Source organism: Falco rusticolus, chromosome 5 (genome assembly GCF_015220075.1).
Source record: "Falco rusticolus isolate bFalRus1 chromosome 5, bFalRus1.pri, whole genome shotgun sequence".
Lineage (NCBI taxonomy): Eukaryota > Metazoa > Chordata > Aves > Falconiformes > Falconidae > Falco > Falco rusticolus.
The window spans coordinates 7387080-7406871 of NC_051191.1; the positions used below are offsets into that span (position 1 = coordinate 7387080).

The following is a 19792-nucleotide window of genomic DNA, read 5'->3' on the forward strand; positions in this document are numbered from 1 at the left end:
TGCAATTTTTAATGGGGTTTGACGTATAGCTAAAATTGTGCATGTGATATGTAAGAAATCTTGATTTTTTTCTGAAGCTGAACAGGAATTAATACAGTTATAGAACTGGCAGAAGTAACACTAATAAGCTTTTGCTTTGTCCTTTGTCTTTGATCCTTGCACTTCAGAGATGACATTTATAAGCTGATATCAAGGTATTTGTATTTGAGCAATGGCTATTACAGTAAAATATTCTATAGTGAGCTGGACCTCGGCAAAGGACTATGGCATGCTAAAAAGTGCCTCACTGGGGTGCTGAATTGTGGAACACCATTGCCACTGATTTGGGCAGGCATTCTCGCTCTCCAGCACTCAATTCCATGCAGTAGTTCATCCGCACCGGATTCCTTTTATCACTGTTTAAATCTTTAAGCATTGTCCCCCTAAATGAGATGGATCTTGAGAAATTTTATTAGATTTTATCAGTAAAGTTCAAGGAAGAAGTGGAGGAACTACTATTGGATAGCTCACCTTTGAAAACACCATGCCTTGCCAAGACTTTTCTGAGGCAGGAGTGAACTTTTGGATAATTATTTTTGGAAACTTTTTGGAAACTGAAAATACCTCCCTTTTGAAACTAAGACAAATAACAGCTGGGATTGTAAGAAATCATTAACGATCAGAAGACTTCTGTTACTCCAGTTCTTTCTGCTGGGACTTTATCAGGTAACGAACAGTGACTATTTTTGCATCTTTTTTGTGCCAGCTGGTGGCATTCAGACACTCAAAAAAGTTATTAACTTCTTCAGTCACTGGAAATACAACCAAAAGTTTTTTAATTCCTAGTGCTGATTTTATAATTTGCAGGTTGCTTTCTCTTATTTTTTTGATCACTTATTAAAATTATATTGGTAAAACGGCTGCCAATGTTCATAGTAAAGGACCAAGATGCAAAGTTCAGCTGCTGTTACTCTGCTATTTCAACATTTGTAGCACAGTGGCATCAGTAAGAATGGAAGATCTTACTTTGAACCTGATATCCCCATCTCCTGGGAGGCAGGGAATTCTCTGAGTTCGTTAATTCTTGGGTAAGTAAAGCAGCCATAGAGTATTGTGCAGAAAAAAGAGTTGACAGCTGTGTTCCTTGCACTTTGCTACCCATGAGCTTCGCAGCTTTACGAGAGCGCACGGTACATGGGCTGAATGCAGCTACATGGCGGGGTGGAGTTTAAGCCTCTTCCAGTCTGTGTCTAAAACATGGCAGAGCTCAGGGTGTGACTAAGGTCATCAAGATGAGAGCACCTCAGGACGTATGCAGAGACTTGCATTTGGTTGCCTAACATGAATGTTATAATTGACTTCTGCTGTACTTCAGAGTTAGGATGCTGCTTGGCACTAGGCTGTTTGAACTGTTCTCTGACATGTAAGATGACTCTAGTTTATTAACCAAAACCCAAAGGGACTTTATGGAATTGGAATATGGCCTCCTGTTGCTTTGGAAAAAGATGACAGTGAAATCAATGTCCGTATTTTAAAGGAAGACTTCATTGCTTTCAAGTTGATGGTCAGCTGGTCAGCTGTCTCCATGTCTGATGTGAGACACAGTGCGAGACAACTTACTCTGACACAGACAGTAGAATTGGCTTTGAACATTGTCTAAATCCACGAATTCCACCTCCATTTAAGAAGTGACGCTATGACAAGCAAAAGCTTGACAGATTGGGTCTGTGTTGGTACCGGCACTCAGCATTTTTTCCTGTAACGATGGGCTTATTCCTTACGTTTCTTTACAAAACCTTTCCTTGACACAACAGACGCTTTTCATTAAGTGGAAGAAAATCGTGTGCTTTTCTTTGGCAAAACCTGAGGATTACCTTTTCACCAACCCAAGCTGCTAAGAGAGGCGCATTAAGAGAGCATAGGACTAAACAGGCGCCCAGTGGAAACGTAGCCGGAGCAGAACAGCTGCCCGCCCGTCCACGGCAGCGCACCCGCACCCCCTTGCCGGTACTCGAGAGTACACACCACACGATCCTCTCTCAGAAAAGTTTATCCTCCAGCTGTTGAAAGCGCTGATCTATCCTTTTCCATCGTGAATTTACCAGACCAACTGGCGGTTGGTTGTGTGGTGTTTTATTTTTTTAATAAAAACCCAACCTGTAACAGGGCAGACCGGGCTGAGACGGGGCAGAAACGCCACCTCAGGCGCTGCTGGCCGCTCCCACTGGTCTCCGAGCAGCTGCGCCCTCCGGGCAGCTCTGCACATCACCGCCGAGCGCAGAGCCCGGCGGCGAGCCCTGCTCCCTACGGAGACGGGGACGGCGCCGCTTTCCGCCGCCCGCCGAGCCCTCCGTGCGGCGGCCACCCCCCGCCCCAGCGCCTCGTCCCCCGCCGCGCCGGGCCGCCCGCCTCCGCGCCCCGCCGCAGCCCCGCCGCCGGCCGCCGCCCGGCACCTGTGCGGCCCGGCCGGGGGAGCGGCGGGCGAGGCGCCTGCGCACTGCGGGGCCCCCAGCCGCCAGGGCCGCAGTCACTTCCTGCCCCTGTGCCCATCCGGCTCCGGGGTCAGCGGCCGCCGCTCTGGCGGGACAGGGGCGAATAAAGTTTTGTCCGGGGGGGGGAAGCCGGCCGTCCTCTCCCAGGTAGGGGCTCGCCCGCCGCGGCCCGCCCGCCGCGCCGCCCCCCTCCCGTCGGCGGCCTTTGGCGCCCGCTGTCACCTGCCGGCCGCTGGCCCCTCCCCGCCCGGGCTCGCGCGTGGCGGGGCGGCGGGCGCGCCCGGCTCCGGCTCCGGCAGCGCCGCGGGGGGCGCCCGGCCCGGCCCGGGCGGGCTGCGGCCGCTGTCGGTCGGGGACGCAACTTTCCCTCACTCGGGCGGGAGCTGAGGGACGCGGTCCCGGCGGCGGGGCTGCGGGGGGAGGTCGGGGAGGTGCGGACCGAGCGCGGCGGGAGAGCGGCGCGGCGGGAATGCCGGCTGAGGGGGCGCGGGGCCAGCGGCCGGGATCGGCGGGGCCGGCGGCGGCCGGGGGCTCTGGTGGCGGCGGGGCGGGCGCGCTGGCTGCGGCGGGCCGGGCCGGGCCGCGCTGTGTGGCGGGGCCCGGGCGGGAGGGAGCGGGCGGGCTCGCCGCAGCGGCCGTTGCAGAGGGCGGTGTGGGACCTGCTGTGAACAATGGAAGGGTGCCGCTGCCTCCTGGCCTGCCCCGGCCGTGCCGCTGCGGGAAACGGGTGTGCGGGGCTAGCGCGCTCCTGAGCCGCCTCCTCGCCGGGGTGACAGGTAATTTGCTTCTTTTAGCAGAAACGCGCTGCTGGATGTAGCAGGACAGTAGGTCGTGGTCACGGAAAATGCCGCTGAGGGACAAGTGTTGTCAGACAGACCACCACCACCATGGATGCTGCGAACCAGGTACGGTGGTGTGTGATGCTTTGGCTGTTTTACTCATCTTCGCTAAACCCTTGAGGAAGCTGCTGTGATGTTGCAGATGTGCATCACTAGCGACAGTTTTGGATGTAAAAAGTGTCCGAACTTGTTTTGGAAATGCTTTTTGGTATCCTTGAACTGTCACATTAAAATTATTTGAAGACGACAATTTTTCAGTTCCTGCAGGATGTGCAATAATCCGCAAGCCACCGCATGGGCATTGTATGCAGTGAGCAGAGGAAGGCCAGAAGTTATGTAAAACTGGCCTGGCCTTTTTGTTTCCAGAAAGTGTAATATCCTGCTTCTTTGGTAAAATGACATTTCTGGCAATATCTTGCATTTGCTGTGTATCTTTTTACTTTACATCCTTGGTGAGCTCTGATGAAGTTGAAGATCTTCTCAGAGAACAAGAAAACCCTCAAGTCCTGAAACCGCTGTTTGCATTCCACTGCTCTGTGACACGGAAGATGCCATCAGTGGAAAGTGTAATGATACTTTGGAGGTTCAGCCAACTTGATAGATTTTTTTTTTTTTTTTTTTTTGTACTTGTTCTGCCTACTCTTATAATTGGCAGCCTACAAGGAAATTTGGTTCCTTTCTTGTTGCCTTGTTGTTGAGTTTGTTATTTGGATGCTTTCACTTGTGTTTTGAAAAGAAAGGCATCAGTTTGGGGAATTAATAGTTGAAAGCGTGAGCATGGCAACTTTGATAATGCTCCTTTAATTAAATGTAATTTGAGACTAGGTATTGTTCAGCTAGTAGAAACATTGCTTTGTGTTTAAGAAAAAATGGTTTTGAGTGATTCTAATGCTTTAAAAAGGCTAAAATACTTTTCTTGCCTTACAAATAACAGCGCTGTGTTATGTCCGCTTCACATATGTCACTTCTCTTGATGTCAGTGGGTGTTGCGCATGCATATTAGAGGCAGTATACAAACCAAAATATACTATTTGGAAGAATAGGGAATAGGCTAGTAGAATACAATATGTCATTGTGTTAGAGATCCCCAAACGATTAGCTGATTTGTAATGGTTGTTATGTGTTCGTATATATAATAGTATGTTATGGGGCCAGCATAGTTGGGTGCAGTGTTCATTCTATCGTTCTTTTCTTAGCCTGCTTTTCTTTCTGATGTTCTTTTCAGCTTGAATTTGTTTATAACCTTACATCTTCTAGAACAACTTTCCCGTCAAAAATGTGTTCAATCTATTTGCACTTAGTATCTCTAAATAGTTTTGTACTATGCCTCTACTGCTCCTTATCAAAAATAAATTTCTTAGAGGTGCTCAGTGCTTCATTTAAAAATAGAAACCTTACAATAGGCTTAAAAATCAAACCAAATGGGTAAGGTAGGAACTGATTTATAAAGTACAAAGCTAGTTATTTTGTCAATAAGAAATTAAAAAGAAGACCTAACTAATGATTTTGCAAACATGTGCTTGAATAAGTACTACGATTCATTTAAATTTGGTTTTCCCTCCGGCAAAAAATTAACTGCCCTATGCATATACAGCAGTGAAATGCTACTAATTTTCATATGCATAAATACTGCGTATCGGAACAACTAATAAACATCCTGCTCAATAAAGGTTTTAATTTCGGTAGATTTTACAAAGATTGTGACGTGGAATGAAGCTTCAGAAGTAAGGCATTACTTCAGCAGTTTGCTGGAACCAGAAGCATTTCCTGAATGTGGCTTTACTGGTTAAAAATATTGTACTAGCTCTTTTTGGTGTATATTACGTAGCTGTGCTTTTTTCTGATCATTGCTAGTGCTTTAGATGTGTACTGGCAATATGAAAATCACATAGTATGCTGTGAAGTACAGTATTTGGTTGTGGTTTTTTGTACATCTGTTTCAGTTTGAATGATGGGAGTCAGGTAGCTTGTTCGGGGGAATTGCTTTAATTGACCAAGATTTCTAGTGAGTTAGTTTGGGTTTATATATTTATATGCTTTTTTGCTTGATACAGGTAGCTTTGAATACATATTTTCTTTAAATAATCAGAATGACAACAAACTGTCAGAAGGGATCGTGGCTGGAAAATTCAGTATTGACTAGGTTTTAATTCAATGTAAATTAAATTTTTTTAGTAAGGCAACTTCTGCTGTAGTCCTGGACTTTCTTTTTAGCTAGTTTACTGTATGCACAGAAAATCTGTAACTTCATAAAAATCACCTGAGTATTTTCTAATGGCTTATTATCCTTTTATATATTTCAGTGCACGTGTTGGAACCTGGTGATCCTCCGTTATTACAGCAGCCTCTACAAACGTCAAAATCTGGTATTCAACAAATCATTGAGTGTTTTCGTTCAGGTATGAAACTGTCTGACTCTTACGAAGTTCATTACCTTGCTATAAGAGTTATGTATTTGTAGTATATTAAAACAGCCAACACTTGACTTTCTACATATTTGCAAAGTATTTGTAGTTAGGTGCTATTCATTTGAATAAAGTTTTTCATATAAAGTAGTGAAGCTACAGCTTCTGCTGTATAAATATCTTTCAAAACCATTAAAAAATAGGTGGTTATTCTGCTTTGTGTCGTCCCTCCTGCTGTTATTAATGAGTTTATCCTAGAACTCCAGAGATTAAAATACACTGTTTACCTTGAACTTTTTAGAATTGCTTTATCATGTTGCTTTCAAGGTGTTCCTTGATTGATTTTGGCAGTTGCCATACATAGCAATGACTGTAAGAATAACAACTGAGTGTTTGGGTGAGTATGCAGGAAGTGACTGAAACCTTTAATGTTTTCTGGCTGTTTCTACGCCTTTGATATGACAAACTGAACATTTTACTTTCACAGCCCTTGGTGCGAGAACGCAGCAGTTCTTACAAAAAATTAAAGTGATGTTTTTAATTCTTCTATTTACATGTTTCTAGGTTATTCCACATGAAACTGTTACGTATATGAAATGTTTCATGTATAAATCATCGCTGCGATGTAATGGGATGCATGTCTGGGCTCAGTCTTGTAAAAGAGCACGGTATCTATGTTCTCTACTAGCACTTCAACAGCTTGATACAAAGAGAGAAGCTAGGTGTGAGAGTCATCGTTAGTAACCTTTTTTAGTTTAGTTGAGATTGCCTAAAGCCTCAGATATGTGTGGCAGGCTTCTTTTCCTTAAGCAGATTGATGGAATCTCTACTGGTCATAGCACGAACTAGCTGCAAGTACCCTTGTCTCTGGGCTACTGCCAGATTGTCCTCGCTGTCAGGTGTTACATTGATGGCTTACCTTGACATCTTCAGTCATGTGCACCAGGGAAGCTGGACAGAAGGCAAAAGGACTTAGACCAAGATTTTACTGTTTAGTTTTGAACAAGCAACATTTCATTATGGAAAATAAACTCATTTTGATTCTTGTGGTAAAGTAGAGATTAAAGCCAGAGTATTGTCCATAACTATTTAAGTGGTTTTAGCAGAAGCTTCTGTCATCCAAAGCATATTTTTTTTTTCTAAAAATGAAATCGCTAAAGGCATAAACTTTGTATTTCTGCCAGGAAAGTATTTGTAATAACCTCTGTTCAGTTCCGACGTCTTGTGGATATGTTATTCTGTTGTCAACATTTACAAATATTAACAGAATTTGACAAAGTATCACCTGTTCCCATTAGATGTAACTACAAAAAAGAGAAGGCTTCAGTAAGCTGGAGGCAACATATGCTGGCAGAAGACTGACTGCTCATTGCCATAATCTGTAATTGTTGAAGAATAAGATGTTTTTTTTCTCTGCCCGCTGTGTCCACAAAACCAGTGGATGTTTTAAATTTCCAGGAGTCTCTAAAGTTCTACAGTCTAATTCAAAAGGACCAATTATTTTTTTACTCCCACCAGTGAAAATCTTGATAGTTGCATAAGGATGGTTTGAAGTGAGAGTGACTGCCATGTCATCTAGTCTGACCTCCAGTATGTCATAAATCCTTTAATCTCATCCAGTAATTCTTAAGCCAATAATTTGGATTAGAGAAAAACATTTTATTCCTGAATGGAAAGAGATTGAAGTATCAGTATAATGGGAGAGAGAATGAGGCACTAGTGTGTCCCTTGATTGGGAAATAATGGAGAATTAGATGATTTGTTTTGTTTTGTTTGGGAGTGTGGTTTGTGGCTAGGGCACGCATCAACAGCATGGCCAAATTTTGGTTTATTGCATGCTATCACCAAATAGGAGGTCTTTTATTTGAACTATAGTTTGGTAACTTACTGGAATTTTACCTGCATAGAACATCTTCAGTTTTGTTCAGCTGGGTTTTTGTCAGTGGTTTTCTTTATATACAGAAATTCCAACATTTGTTGGTGAGATCTGAATAAACAACTTGCTTTCGGGGGAATTCTGTTCAATTTTTACATTTGGGGTTTTCACTACGTCTAAATATTTGTCCAGTAGTCTGTAAAAATACAGGTCAGGTGATGGTGAGGTTAGTAACACTTGAGGAAAGAGCAGTAAGAAGAAAAGACAAGAGGCTGTGGCTGTGGCCCAGGAAAGGCATAAGAGGAGACAGGAACTGGACGGTAGGCTCAGATAGTCAAGTTTGGGTCCTATTTTTAAGCAGTTGTTGAAGAAGACACTGTTCTTTGCTAAAACCCAGTTGTAAAAACATTTGTGGTACTACTTTTACACCAAGAAATAAAAATTGATCTTGATAAGGCCTGTTTGTATTGAGGAATTATTGGTTGTTATGAAATTATTATTACTTGAGTTCTCGCACATAGTTCTGCAATGTGACTCTGAGTTTGGTCTTTAAAAGGAATTCTTAAGAGACATGTCGGTGATGACAGATTCTTCTATTCTTGTATTTTTCTACTCTATAGACAGAATCTGAAGAATTTCTATTTCAGCTTGGAGAGTGTCTTGATGCTGTTCCATAGTTGACTGGTATTGTTTATTCTTGGTTGAGTTTCACTATTTTTGCTTGCTGGACTAATTTTGATTAATTTTGGTTAAATCCATTATAAGAAAAAACCCAAGATAAATTAGCTGAATTTGGCTAGCTAGCATTTCTTTCTAATTTGCAGTGGGTAAGTATTCATCATTTAGTAATCCATTGCTAATTGTAGACATTACGTTCGTAATTTTCATGAGATGAGAAATGGAGGAGTGGATTTAAAGTGTAACTTAAACTCTGAAGCCTTTAGTTCTTTAAGCAAAGCAGGAGCTGGAATACATCAGCAGTGCTACATCAAACATCTTCAGGGTTTTTTTGGAATATACAGTGTGTAATAGTCTGGAAAGCCTCCATAGTTTGCCACACTGCCTGTGTTTTAATAGAAAAGTTTCTGACTTAAATTATATGCATTTTCCTTTCAGCAGACTGAAAATATGTCTGCAGTTCTACTTTATTGCCTAAGCATCATCATCTTGATCTTGGATCAGATACCCAGATGTAGTAACATTGCTTGACCTGTTAGTTATTCTCTTTGTTTTCTTGTATGTTTTATTTTTTTGCCTTACCAGGTGCTGTTTTTACATGAAATAGCTGTATATATCTTATTTTCTTAGCTGTGTTGGATAAACTTGAAGAAAAAATACTGCAGTCATCTTCAAATGCTCTAGGTGCTCATTCTTTCCTGTTGGGCAGTTGTATGCAGCAACCAGATACTGTAGTATGGACTGCTTCCTAATGTTAGCTATTAGTTTTTATCATAAATCATCGTGCTTTCCCTGTAAACTGTAATGTGTGTAATCCTTGACTTTTCCTTGTTTTTTTTTTTTCAAATTAGTCTTGTTTTCATAGTGAAACTTAGAGCATGTTCACGAATTTACAGTGCAATGAAGCAGCATTAACATAAGATAAAATGCTGTTAATGATCGTCACATTTTAAAATGTTTCCACTTTCATGGGATGATGTGAATTAAAAGATGAACAGAATACCTTCCTTAAGTGTAACGTTTCTTTTGTTACAGGAACTAAACAACTTAAACATATTTTGCTAAAAGATGTGGACACCATTTTTGAGTGTAAATTGTGCCGGAGTCTCTTCAGAGGATTACCAAATTTAATTACTCATAAAAAGTTTTATTGTCCTCCAAGTCTCCAGATGGATGATAGTAAGTCATACTAATTGAAATATTTAATAAAGCTATCTGAAGTTGAGAAACTTATCTTTCTGTAATTTATAAAAACACACCAGAAACAAATTGCATAAAAGAAGTGGAATTAAATTTCAATACTAACTTTTGTAGATCACTCCTATGGTAGTAAAGAAGGCACTGCACTGACTCAGTATGCATTAACAACTGAGTTCAGGTTGCATTAACCCATGTTAAGGTCACAATTTGATAACTAGTTTATATGTCCAGCCTTTTAATGAAGAGTGTCACTGTTAATGTTCTTCTCCTTTTTCTTTCCTGTCTTTCCTTTCTTACTGTGAAAGGTGCCCAAATGTATGCCAGAGGACTGGGAAATAAATCTTGTAGGAAAGTATGGATCTAACAAAGCTTTTCCGTTTTAGATCAGCATAGCTCTGATGGACTTCAGCTGGATCCTGTAAAGTGGCTTGGATCAATATCTGTGATTTTCTCCAGTACTTGGGAAATGCTCATTGTCATTCACACAATCCTTTAGTCCTACTCATGAAACATAGACTAAAAGTTCACTCTTTTCTTTAAGGGCTTGTGCTCCAATAATACTATCTCTTTCCCACCACTTCACCTCACCTCATGCTGCTTTAAGATACTCTGTGTGATCATGCCTAGCCCACCACCTTTGCTGTAGAAATGAAACATTATTATTGAAAGAAAATAACGTAAATGATGAGGAGAAACTTAAAGAATAATGCTTTTATGGAAAAAGGGATTTATTAAAGTCTTATTCCAGTGATGACCTTTTGTTGATCTGAGTAAAGCTGAATAATTCGGAAAAGTGCCAGCATTCAAAAATGGTATGTAAAGCTTTCTAATTGTCCTGATCGCTTGACTAGATCAACATAGGTGCAATGAGGATTTTTATATCTTGATAAATGCCTTCCTGCCTCAATATTTCAAAAATTAGGAACAGAGATTTATTTAGGTGTTTCTTTTCCCACATTGTGTCAGCTACTGTCGTGAAGGAGAAGGCGAAAAGGCTAGTACTGTCACCTTCCTTAAATGAGTGTGCTTGGCCAGTTGTAGAGAGTCACAGAACTTCTCTGGGAAATGTGATGAGTTGTATTTTCGAAGCAAGGTTAGAAGTGCATCTGATTTAGAAACAAAAGTTGCTAAGCAAAATAAGATTACCCTGAGTAAAGATTTCCCATCCAGCTTCTGCCATTCTAGCCTTCATTTAATTGGCTGGTTAGCTTTCATCGTTCACTGTTCGCTAGGAGGGGTGCAAATGAAGAGAATAATACTACATGTTCTGAATAAAACTATGTAAATACTTACAATTTATATAAAATTGAGTCTGATGGTTACTGAATAAAGTGGCAGTTTTTTTCAGTAAAAGAGATTAAAAGGTAGTGAACAAGAGGTAGGAATAACAGTTGAGTGTCCACACAGTAAAAAGTTCCAAAGGCTATTCCCTGATGACTTTTCGAGATGTATTCAGTTAGGTAGTCATTAAGTAGTCTAATAAGGTGCTATAAAATAGGAAGGACTTTCTACCCTTGATAAAAATTATATAGATAGTCCCATTTGAAACTGACTGCAAAAGGTGCTAAAAATTCAGTGTTAGAAGATGGGTTTTGAGCAACAAAACAGCATATTTCTTGCACTGACACTCTTTTCATGTATTGCTGTCAGTGTGGAAGGATCAACCATGACTAAGTGTGGATTTTTAATTAGCTCTTACCAGGAATCACATCTTTAAGTCATCGTGGATAATTTTGAACTGTATCATTTCAATGCCTTGTCTTTTTGCTGTAGCACCCTGACTTAGGCATGCCAGTGCAGATGCTTAGCATATCGTACTGGGAGCTAGGTCACTGAATTAATTTGGCATTTAAGAACTGAGTCCTGTAAAAGCATGAATGATGTGAAGGTAAATGGGAGCAATTTTTTCGGGTTTTTTTTTTGTTTGTTGTTGGGTTTTTTTGGGTTTTTTTTGTTGTTGGTTTTTTTGGGTTTTTTTCTTCCATTCTACAAAAACTAGGGGGTATCCAGCAAAATTATCAGACAGTGAAATTACTAATATTTCTGGTAAAACAAACAAGGAAACATCAGTTAACATTGCGGTAGCCAAGTGCATAAGTGCTTCAAAAGCATTTGAATAAACTTTTTGGAAAATGGGTGTATTAAAACAGTACTTCAAAGGCAGACTTGAGCTTGAGAAGTTTGCTGGTGTCACACAAACAAGGAGAATCCCTGTATCCTTCTTTATTGCTTTTTAAGTCTGCTCCAACTCGTTAGCAGGGCAGAACACAGGGTGAACTTTAGTAAACCTCGGTGAAGTTATCCTTTCTTAAAATAACGCCTTTGGCTGAGTTTTTATTGTTTTGAGGAATTAGTACGGTGTCCTGTCGTGTGTCGTCCCCGTCCCCCCCAGAATAATACAGGGGGTTTCTGTCCTTAACATTTACTATCTTACTGTATCATTGAGCCTGTTAACTGCTTTGGCATTCCTAAAAGCTTTCCCTGCCCCAGAAGCTGTTCTCTCTTAAGGTACTTTAAATCTTCGTGCAGCGCTCAGGTTACACAGATGTTTCATTCTTTAAGGACTGTTCAGAGTTCACAGAGAAGAGCTTATTTCCAGAATTAGGTTCCTTTATTGAGAACACCCATTTCCAGCAGTAGGAATATCAGTTTCTAATGATACTGCAGGCTTAGTTTCACACCTGTAGAACAAGCTCAGTTGTGTGATGTTATTTTTGCAATTGATACTGGTTTTTAGAGATCAATTTAATTCCAGGAAAACTTAATTTTTAGTTTAGGTGGCTTTTGCATTAGCGTGCTAGAAGGGTGTACTTCCAGTATTGGCTTTTAATAAAAAAGTAGCTTGTGCAGATGTGATAACAATGACTACTCAAAGCCTCCAAATATAAATAGTCAGGAAAATTACAAATACAGGATTTGTGCAAATTTGGTGACTGAATTGGCGCAGTGGTTAAAAGATACTTTGAAATTTAAATAATTTGAAATTAACAAATATTTAAAAAATACCTTTGCCTCTTTTCACAGACCTCCCAGATATAAATGATAAACAGAGTCAAGCCATAAATGACCTCCTGGAAGCAATCTATCCAAGGGTAGATAAGCAAGAATATGTAGTTAAATTGGAACCTATAGAAACTAATCAGAATGCTGTATTTCAATATGTGTCAAGGACTGATAGCCCTGATGAGAACATAGAAAGTAGTAGCACCCCTGATCAAGCTCCAGCGCAGATACAGGAACCCAGCACAGAGCAACCCAAGACTGTTTCAGCTCCAGCCCCAGTCCCAGGCGGGGAGACTGTAGAATTACCTCCTGCTGATCCCGTTACAAACAAGGTGGTACCTACTCCTGAAGAACAGCCTCCAGCAGTAAGTCCTGATTCAGACTCTCTGGATAATTCTGACTTTGGCCACCAGTTGATATGTTGCCTTTGCAGGAAAGAATTTCATTCCAGACGCAGTGTACGCCGGCACATTCGAAAAGTGCACAAAAAAAAGATGGAAGAGCTAAAGAAGTACATAGAAACAAAAAAGAAACCAAATCAGTGCTCCATGAAAGGGCGAAATAAGAATGTTCTTGTAACATTAGGTAGAAGTTGTCCTGTATGTTATAAATCATTTGCTACAAAAGCCAACGTAAGGAGGCATTTCGATGAAGTTCATAGAGGATTAAGAAGGGATTCCATTACTCCTGATATAGCTACAAAGCCTGGGCAACCTTTGTTCTTGGATACAGTTTCTGCTAAAAAATCTTTTAAGACCCGAAAACAAAAGTCGTCTTCAAAGGCTGAATACAATTTAACTGCATGCAAATGCCTTCTGTGCAAGAGAAAATATAGTTCACAAATAATGCTGAAAAGGCACATGCAAATTGTTCACAAGATAACTCTTTCTGGAAAGAACTCTAAAAGAGAGAAAGGACCCAACAATACTGCCAATGGCACAGAAATAAAAGTAAAAGTTGAACCAGCAGATTCTGTAGAACCTTCACCCCCTTCCATTGCCCTTTCTCCACAGAATGAATTAAAGGGAACAAATCATTCAAATGAGAAAAAGAGCACACCGTCAGCACAGAAAAATAAAGTTAAACAGGACCCTGAAAACCCTAAATCAACTTCTAAATCAACCACTAAATCAACTTGTAAATCAACCACTAAATCAACCTCTAAACCAACCAATGCATCTGCTGCAGGTGGCCAGCAAAAAACCAGGAAGCCAAAACTTTCAGCTGGCTTTGACTTCAAGCAGCTTTACTGTAAACTCTGTAAACGCCAATTTACTTCTAAACAGAACTTGACAAAACACATTGAATTACACACAGATGGAAATAACATTTATGTTAAATACTACAGGTGTCCACTCTGCTCTTACGAAACACGTCGCAAACGTGATGTGATAAGACATATAACTGTAGTTCATAAAAAGTCGCCACGCTACCTTGGGAAAATAACTGCGAGTTTAGAAATTAGAGCAATAAAAAAGCCAATTGATCTTGTTCTAAATAAGGTTACAAAAAGAGGCCCTCAGAGGGATGAAACAAAACAGATTGGTTCAAAACAGGATGTCACCTCCAATTCTCCCAATAAGAAGTACGAAGGAGCTGATGTTGGTATTGAAGTAAAAGTAACAAAAAACTTTTCTCTGCACCGATGCAATAAATGTGGGAAAGCGTTTGCCAGAAAAGCTTTTCTAGAACATCATAAGAAAACCCACAAAGCAAATGTATCTCATTCACCTGAAGAAAACAAAACCAAAGGCAGAAGTACAAGATCTAAAGCTGTTGTCTGGTGAGGAAAAAGAAAAATGTTTTGTCTTTTTGTTGTTGTTGTTGTTAAGAAAAAGCAAAACAAAACCATTGCCTTTCTTTTGCTGTTGATCTATTGCCGAAAACATATTTTTCCATAGATTTTAAGGTTTAGCAGCTTAAATACTAAGGTAGATGTCAAATTTTATTTTCTTAAATTTTGTTTTTAGCGTTTTGGAAAAGAGTCAATTTCTAAATTTGTCATTGTAGGAAGTTGGAATAGAATTAGGTTAAACTGTACTGAGTCAACTCTTTACATTGTCTTAAGCCATTTATTGTAATCAAGCTAATATACGTACATTTCTAAAATAGTGATTTTTTAAAATTAACAATGCTTTCGTTTGAGTAACATAACCTGTTAATTAACTTCTCTGTGACCCAGTTGAAGAAGTACTACAGGTACTACAGTAAAAGCTGTTGACAGAAAAAATCCCTATGAACTTACTGGAATTTGTCATTCGTGCGTTTATTTTTATTTGTTTAAAACTTGAATGTGTATTGCCTATGCCCTGTCAACAAAAGGAGATCAAACTGTTTTTTGGAATGTAATTTGGATGCTTAATTGCTTTGATTTAAAATCAGTATGTGTTAGGTGCTTACAAACACCTTTAAAATCCTCAGATTTAGGATTTGATTCTTTTAAGGCTTATTTATAGAAGCATGGGTTTGAAGACTGCTGGTCATTTATTTTTTTAAAGTGTTTGAGTCTCATCAAGATTTTTTTTTTAAGCCTAAATATGTGTAAAAGTCTGGCCAAGAATTTTCTAAAGTTCTGTTTATATGGTACTCTGGGAGTTTTTTTACACTTGGAGGGGATGTATTTGTAGTTTCTCAGTTTTCTGTAGCCTTCATGTTAAAGATGGCCTATTTTAAAAATAACCTTTTAAAAAAGGAAAAAAACCACTTTTATCTATGGTGAATTTGTATTTCAGAATGACTGACTGATGTCTGAAGGTTGGAGGATTGTACAAAAAATTAATGAAGAGAAACAGTAGTTACACCAAGGTTTTTTAACATCCTTATTCAGAATTATCTTTCTAGCATGTGTGGTAAAAAAAACCACAAGTGTATGTGCCTTTTTCTATATTTCAACTCTGAAACGCTGTTTCCCAGGAGGTAATTTGATTTGAGTTCAGCTTTCGTAGTGAATTGCCACCCAGCTATGTTAAATTGTAATCTGGTGCTTTTGTGACTTCATAACAAATCCTGTCTAGGTGGGATGGAACTTCAAAAATTAACTGAGCTGGACCCTGAATTAAAGAGGAAGAGTGACTTCTGCATTTTGATCAAGAATTAAAAAGTTAGCCTTGTAAATTATTTATGTTGTGTAATTTAAAACATAATTATATGGGTAAACTCAAAAGTATTAATTTATTCCCATTTCTCCTCAGATAGGTTCAAGTGATGTTCGGAAAGTTTGGAGTTCATATGAATGAAAAAGACTTTAGTTTGTTGTTGGAACTGCTAATACCTTGATAATGGTACTATAAGGAGGAAATATTTTCATAAGCTGTTGTTTTCTTACTAAATTAGTAAACATTCTGACTGCTTGTAGGACAGTGCCTCCTCCCAAAACAGTGAAGTAGTTGAAATGCACACGTGCTTCTAAATTAGCAGTTATCTCTGTGCAGTTGAGGTTTCATGCAGTATAGAAGGAACTTTCTGAAACTAAAAAAAGTACAGAGGCAAGTTAATGAACGGCAGCTTTGGAAGAGGATTTTTTGTTCCTCATTTAGGAAATACCTTCAGAGAGCTCATGGTGCGTACTGGTCCTCCCTGGTAGTGCTAACTGATGAACAGCTCTTACCTTTTTTGTGATATCCTACTTTGGTAAATGTGTTTTATACTGGTTTAAATTTATTACAAATGAATGTATAAGAGCAAACAATGTAGTGTATATTGGCTGAATTGTACTAATTTTTAGTATTTGCCATAACATCAGTTTGTTCATATTGACTAATTTCCCAGTTCCGGGACGTTCTGAATTTCACTGTACTGAAGTCACTTCAAAGATCTCCATTTTGTTTCTGTGTGTGGTTCACAGGCAAACTTTGTAAACATCTAGGAAGTTTACAAGAATATCCACATTCCTCTATTCTTTAATTTTTTTTAAAAAAAATTATACATAAGCACTTTAATGATAGTTGCAGTTTATTTTTTCAGTTTATATTTTGAAAGATCAACACACTAATGTTAATATGAAGGTAGTGAATATTTGCTGATGTATTATAGACAGACAATCTGTGCACAACCACTTATAATGTTAGGTTATTTCATTAAATATTAATAAAAAGGGAGGATAGCGTGGGAGAAACTCAAAATATTTTTTCTCTCAAGATCATAAATGACCACTTTAGGTAGCACTTGACTTTGTATAATTTGGAAAATGTTTTAGATACCTTTTTTTAACCTTTTAATCAAGACTGTAGTAAACCAGTTGCATGCCTACCATTATGAAATTCTTGGCAGGTTTCATGTGTCAATGGTTTGGGGTTTTTTTGTTGTTTTGGCCTCTTTTTTTTTTTTTGTTTATACTTAGAAAATATTTTGTTTAGTGATTTGTGTCAAATTGCTACAATTTGAAAGGTATTGTACATCAAAAGAAATACCATGTTTTTTTATATAGGTTCACTCCCTTACTTAGGGAGGTGCCTCGTGTTCATATATACTTTTTGTATAAAATATATCTAAAAATGTTGATCACAAGATCAGGAGTAAAAATACTTTTATGGATAGAGAAATATTTGGCCCTGTTAGTGCATTGCACTAAAAATACTGTGAATGGGAGCTGGACTGTAGCTGTTGCTCAAAATGTTCTATATTGAATGTACATGCTTTTGTTTGGATAAATGTACTGTATTTGATGGAAAATAAAGCAGACTGGAAATGACATTTAAGTGTGCATAAACAAAAAGGTGTCGTGTTTGTAAACCCAGAATATCTGTCCCTCCACAATCATAAAATACGTTTGCATTTTTGTAAAGTTTTACTCTTTGATAACTAAAACTAGTTGTTTGTAATATTCTGTTGTAATAAATGGTTTTTTGGTTATTAAAAATTTGGCACTTGTGGAGTGAACACTTCTCCACACTGATGGTTGACCCTTGCTGTATTTTTGGGAAACGCTCTTGATAACTGGCTTTTTGTTCCCTGTGAAGGTGTCTCTTCCTTAGCTGAGAAAAGCTTGTTTTTATTGTCCTTCTAAAACAAAAGTGAATATTAATGCTGAAGGAGTTGTTTTTTGGTTTTTGTTTGTTTGTTTTTTTTAAATAAGAAAGTAGGGTTTACCTACTTTTACATTGCAAATAATGTGGTGGCCATCTAATGTTACTTCTTTTTATGGTTTGGATATAAGGACAGAACTGCCATATTCATTGTCTATTCTTTTGTAAAAGAAAACACCAAGCTATTTATGGAAGTGCATTTTAACTAATGTTCTTGAATGCCTCTGGATTGAGGTTAGGATATTAAAATACAGGCATAGTGATAGAGTCACTGTTCATTTCTCAGCTAATTCTTGCAGTTTCTGCTGTCTGTTCTGGACAAGTGTGCAGTCTGCATCTTGAAATACGTGAAGGTGAAGGTACTCCTATTTCAAAGGTAAGCTTTCTGCCAAAGGATCTCCAGTTCTGCATCCATGTAGATAAACAGCTACAAAAATGGCTTGTTTTACTTGAAGCTTTGGGTAGCATATTTCTTCTTAGAGATGTGGCTCAATTTGCAATTTCCACAACTTTAAAATTTTTTTTTAATATCTTTCCATGAAGTTAAGTCTAGTGGGTAGCTCTTTTGAAGCACAAGTCTCTTCTTCATTCTGACTTACAGAATAGCTTTTGTTTTCTGTTTTTCCCGTAATGAAAATAATTTATTTGATTAAGATGGACTTTTTTCAATTGACTTTTGGTTTGTTTTTTGTTTTTTGTTGTTTTTTTTTTAATCTTTCCATGCAGACATCTTGAATGGGAGGAAACCAAAAACTGAAGGAAAGAGGATTGCTAATTGCTGCTTTTAATGCACACAATGCATATTTTTCAACAAATCCTGAAAAGTTGCAATATAGCTTTGAATATAGTCAAAGTCCATGTGGGCACTTATGCACAGGGTTCCACATTAATTTGTCTGGATACGAGTTTTTAATTACGATGCAGCCTTGCACATTCGTTTGCCTTGTTTTGCTTGGATTAGCTAAAGACAATTGTAAATTTTTTAGTGGGCCTTCAGGATTACATTTGAGTCTTGTTACAAGAGATTTTTCTTTAGCATTGATGTGAGATACCTTACAGAAAACTTTGAGGATGATCTAAGCATTCTGTATGGAAGCCTGTTTGATTTTTTTTTTTTTTTTTTTTTGAAAGTGATGCATACATATCTTCTAACACTTAAGGCTTTGAGGAACTAGCTTTAATTGATGTCAAATCTTGCATAAAGAAGTGAAACTGAAGGCATCGGACTTGCTGAAGTCTGATACCGAGTTCTGATTCAAAACCATCTTTTCCTTAGTTAATCGTCTCTCAGCTGAGGGTGTCTGGTCTTCCTGGTTTTATTTTTCTGTATTTAATTTTGGAGTGTTTTCTGGTTTTGTGTTTTACTTGTCTTTTCTCTCTGCATTATTAAGATTCTAGGGCTTGAAGCATTTGGTCTTCTCATTTTTATAGGAGAATAAAGAAAACTAGCTTAGATAGTTGGTGTTGTTACCAGCATTTGGTTTTGGTTGGCTTCTGTTGGGATGATCTTCAAGCTACCGTGTGAAGGATTTGTGTGACTGGTCAAGTGCTTGAAGTCCTTTGGAAATGAGATCGGGTTTGAGTGATGGCAGAAAGGACTGTGGCTAGGTATTTCACGTCATTCTCTTTGGCTGAATAGCGAAATGCAACAACGGGTTAACCAGAATGAGAGACCAGTCTGTGGGGTGGGGGATGAGGGGTAGCGGAGCATGGGACCTCGGTACCTCTATTGCTGAGCTCCTGGTGTTTGCTAACAAGGAGACTTTCAAGTGGGGCTGCTGGCTGGGTATAAAGGTTCTCCACTCATCTTGAAAAGGGGAGCAGAGGGGAATGATGTGGAATATGGTCTAGTTCCCTTTTGTAGCGAGCTTGCTTCCCAGCATCCCTGAGTTACAGTCTTAGAGTTGTAATTTCACGGACACAAAGTGGAATGGAATTTGAAAACTTCGGCTTGTTTGGGTTCATTGATCCCTTTGGGGACTGTCAAGATCGTGGTAATCTTAATAAAAGTGCTGCATACTTGGAACCACATCTCAAATGAGGAAATGTTAGCATTGATTTTGGAGGATTTAGTGGGAAATGAAGATAGGCTGAGCCTTTGATAGCACATAGACTGAATATGTTTTTCTTCAGATTAAACTGTACCGTTTCACTGCATTGCCAGCAGCAATGCTGGCATAGTTGTGAGATTTCCATGGCTGAGGAGGATGTGGTCTTGTATCTTGCTATAACGTTATTCTTCAAAAGTAGATTTTACGGTGGTTTTACCTCAGATATAAGTAGGATTGAGGTTCTC

At 39.0% G+C, this 19792-nt stretch overlaps 1 protein-coding gene across 3 annotated transcripts; it reads left to right on the forward strand.

The window, feature by feature from the left end:
- Positions 1-2471: 2471 nt before the first annotated feature.
- Positions 2472-17373, forward strand: ZNF800 (zinc finger protein 800). 3 transcript variants are annotated; one of them, XM_037389506.1, is made up of 6 exons: positions 2472-2618; positions 3269-3376; positions 5614-5709; positions 9305-9448; positions 12494-14255; positions 15668-17373. In XM_037389506.1, exons 2-6 carry the CDS (start codon positions 3316-3318, stop codon positions 15675-15677), a joined length of 2073 nt encoding a protein of 690 aa, XP_037245403.1. In that variant the 5' UTR covers positions 2472-2618; positions 3269-3315; the 3' UTR covers positions 15678-17373. The 3 variants fall into 3 exon arrangements, with proteins under 3 accessions (XP_037245403.1, XP_037245402.1, XP_037245404.1); XM_037389505.1 differs by having other exon boundaries at positions 2528-2618; positions 3266-3376; XM_037389507.1 differs by having other exon boundaries at positions 2528-2618; positions 3266-3376; positions 12494-17373.
- Positions 17374-19792: the final 2419 nt, after the last annotated feature.

Coding starts and splice junctions, on each gene's coding strand:
- ZNF800 (XM_037389506.1), top strand. CDS start 3,316: ATGCCGCTGAGGGACAAGTGTTGTCAGACAGACCACCACCACCATGGA. Junction 3,377..5,613: donor CCATGGATGCTGCGAACCAG/GTACGGTGGTGT, acceptor TATATATTTCAG/TGCACGTGTTGGAACCTGGT. Junction 9,449..12,493: donor AAGTCTCCAGATGGATGATA/GTAAGTCATACT, acceptor CTCTTTTCACAG/ACCTCCCAGATATAAATGAT.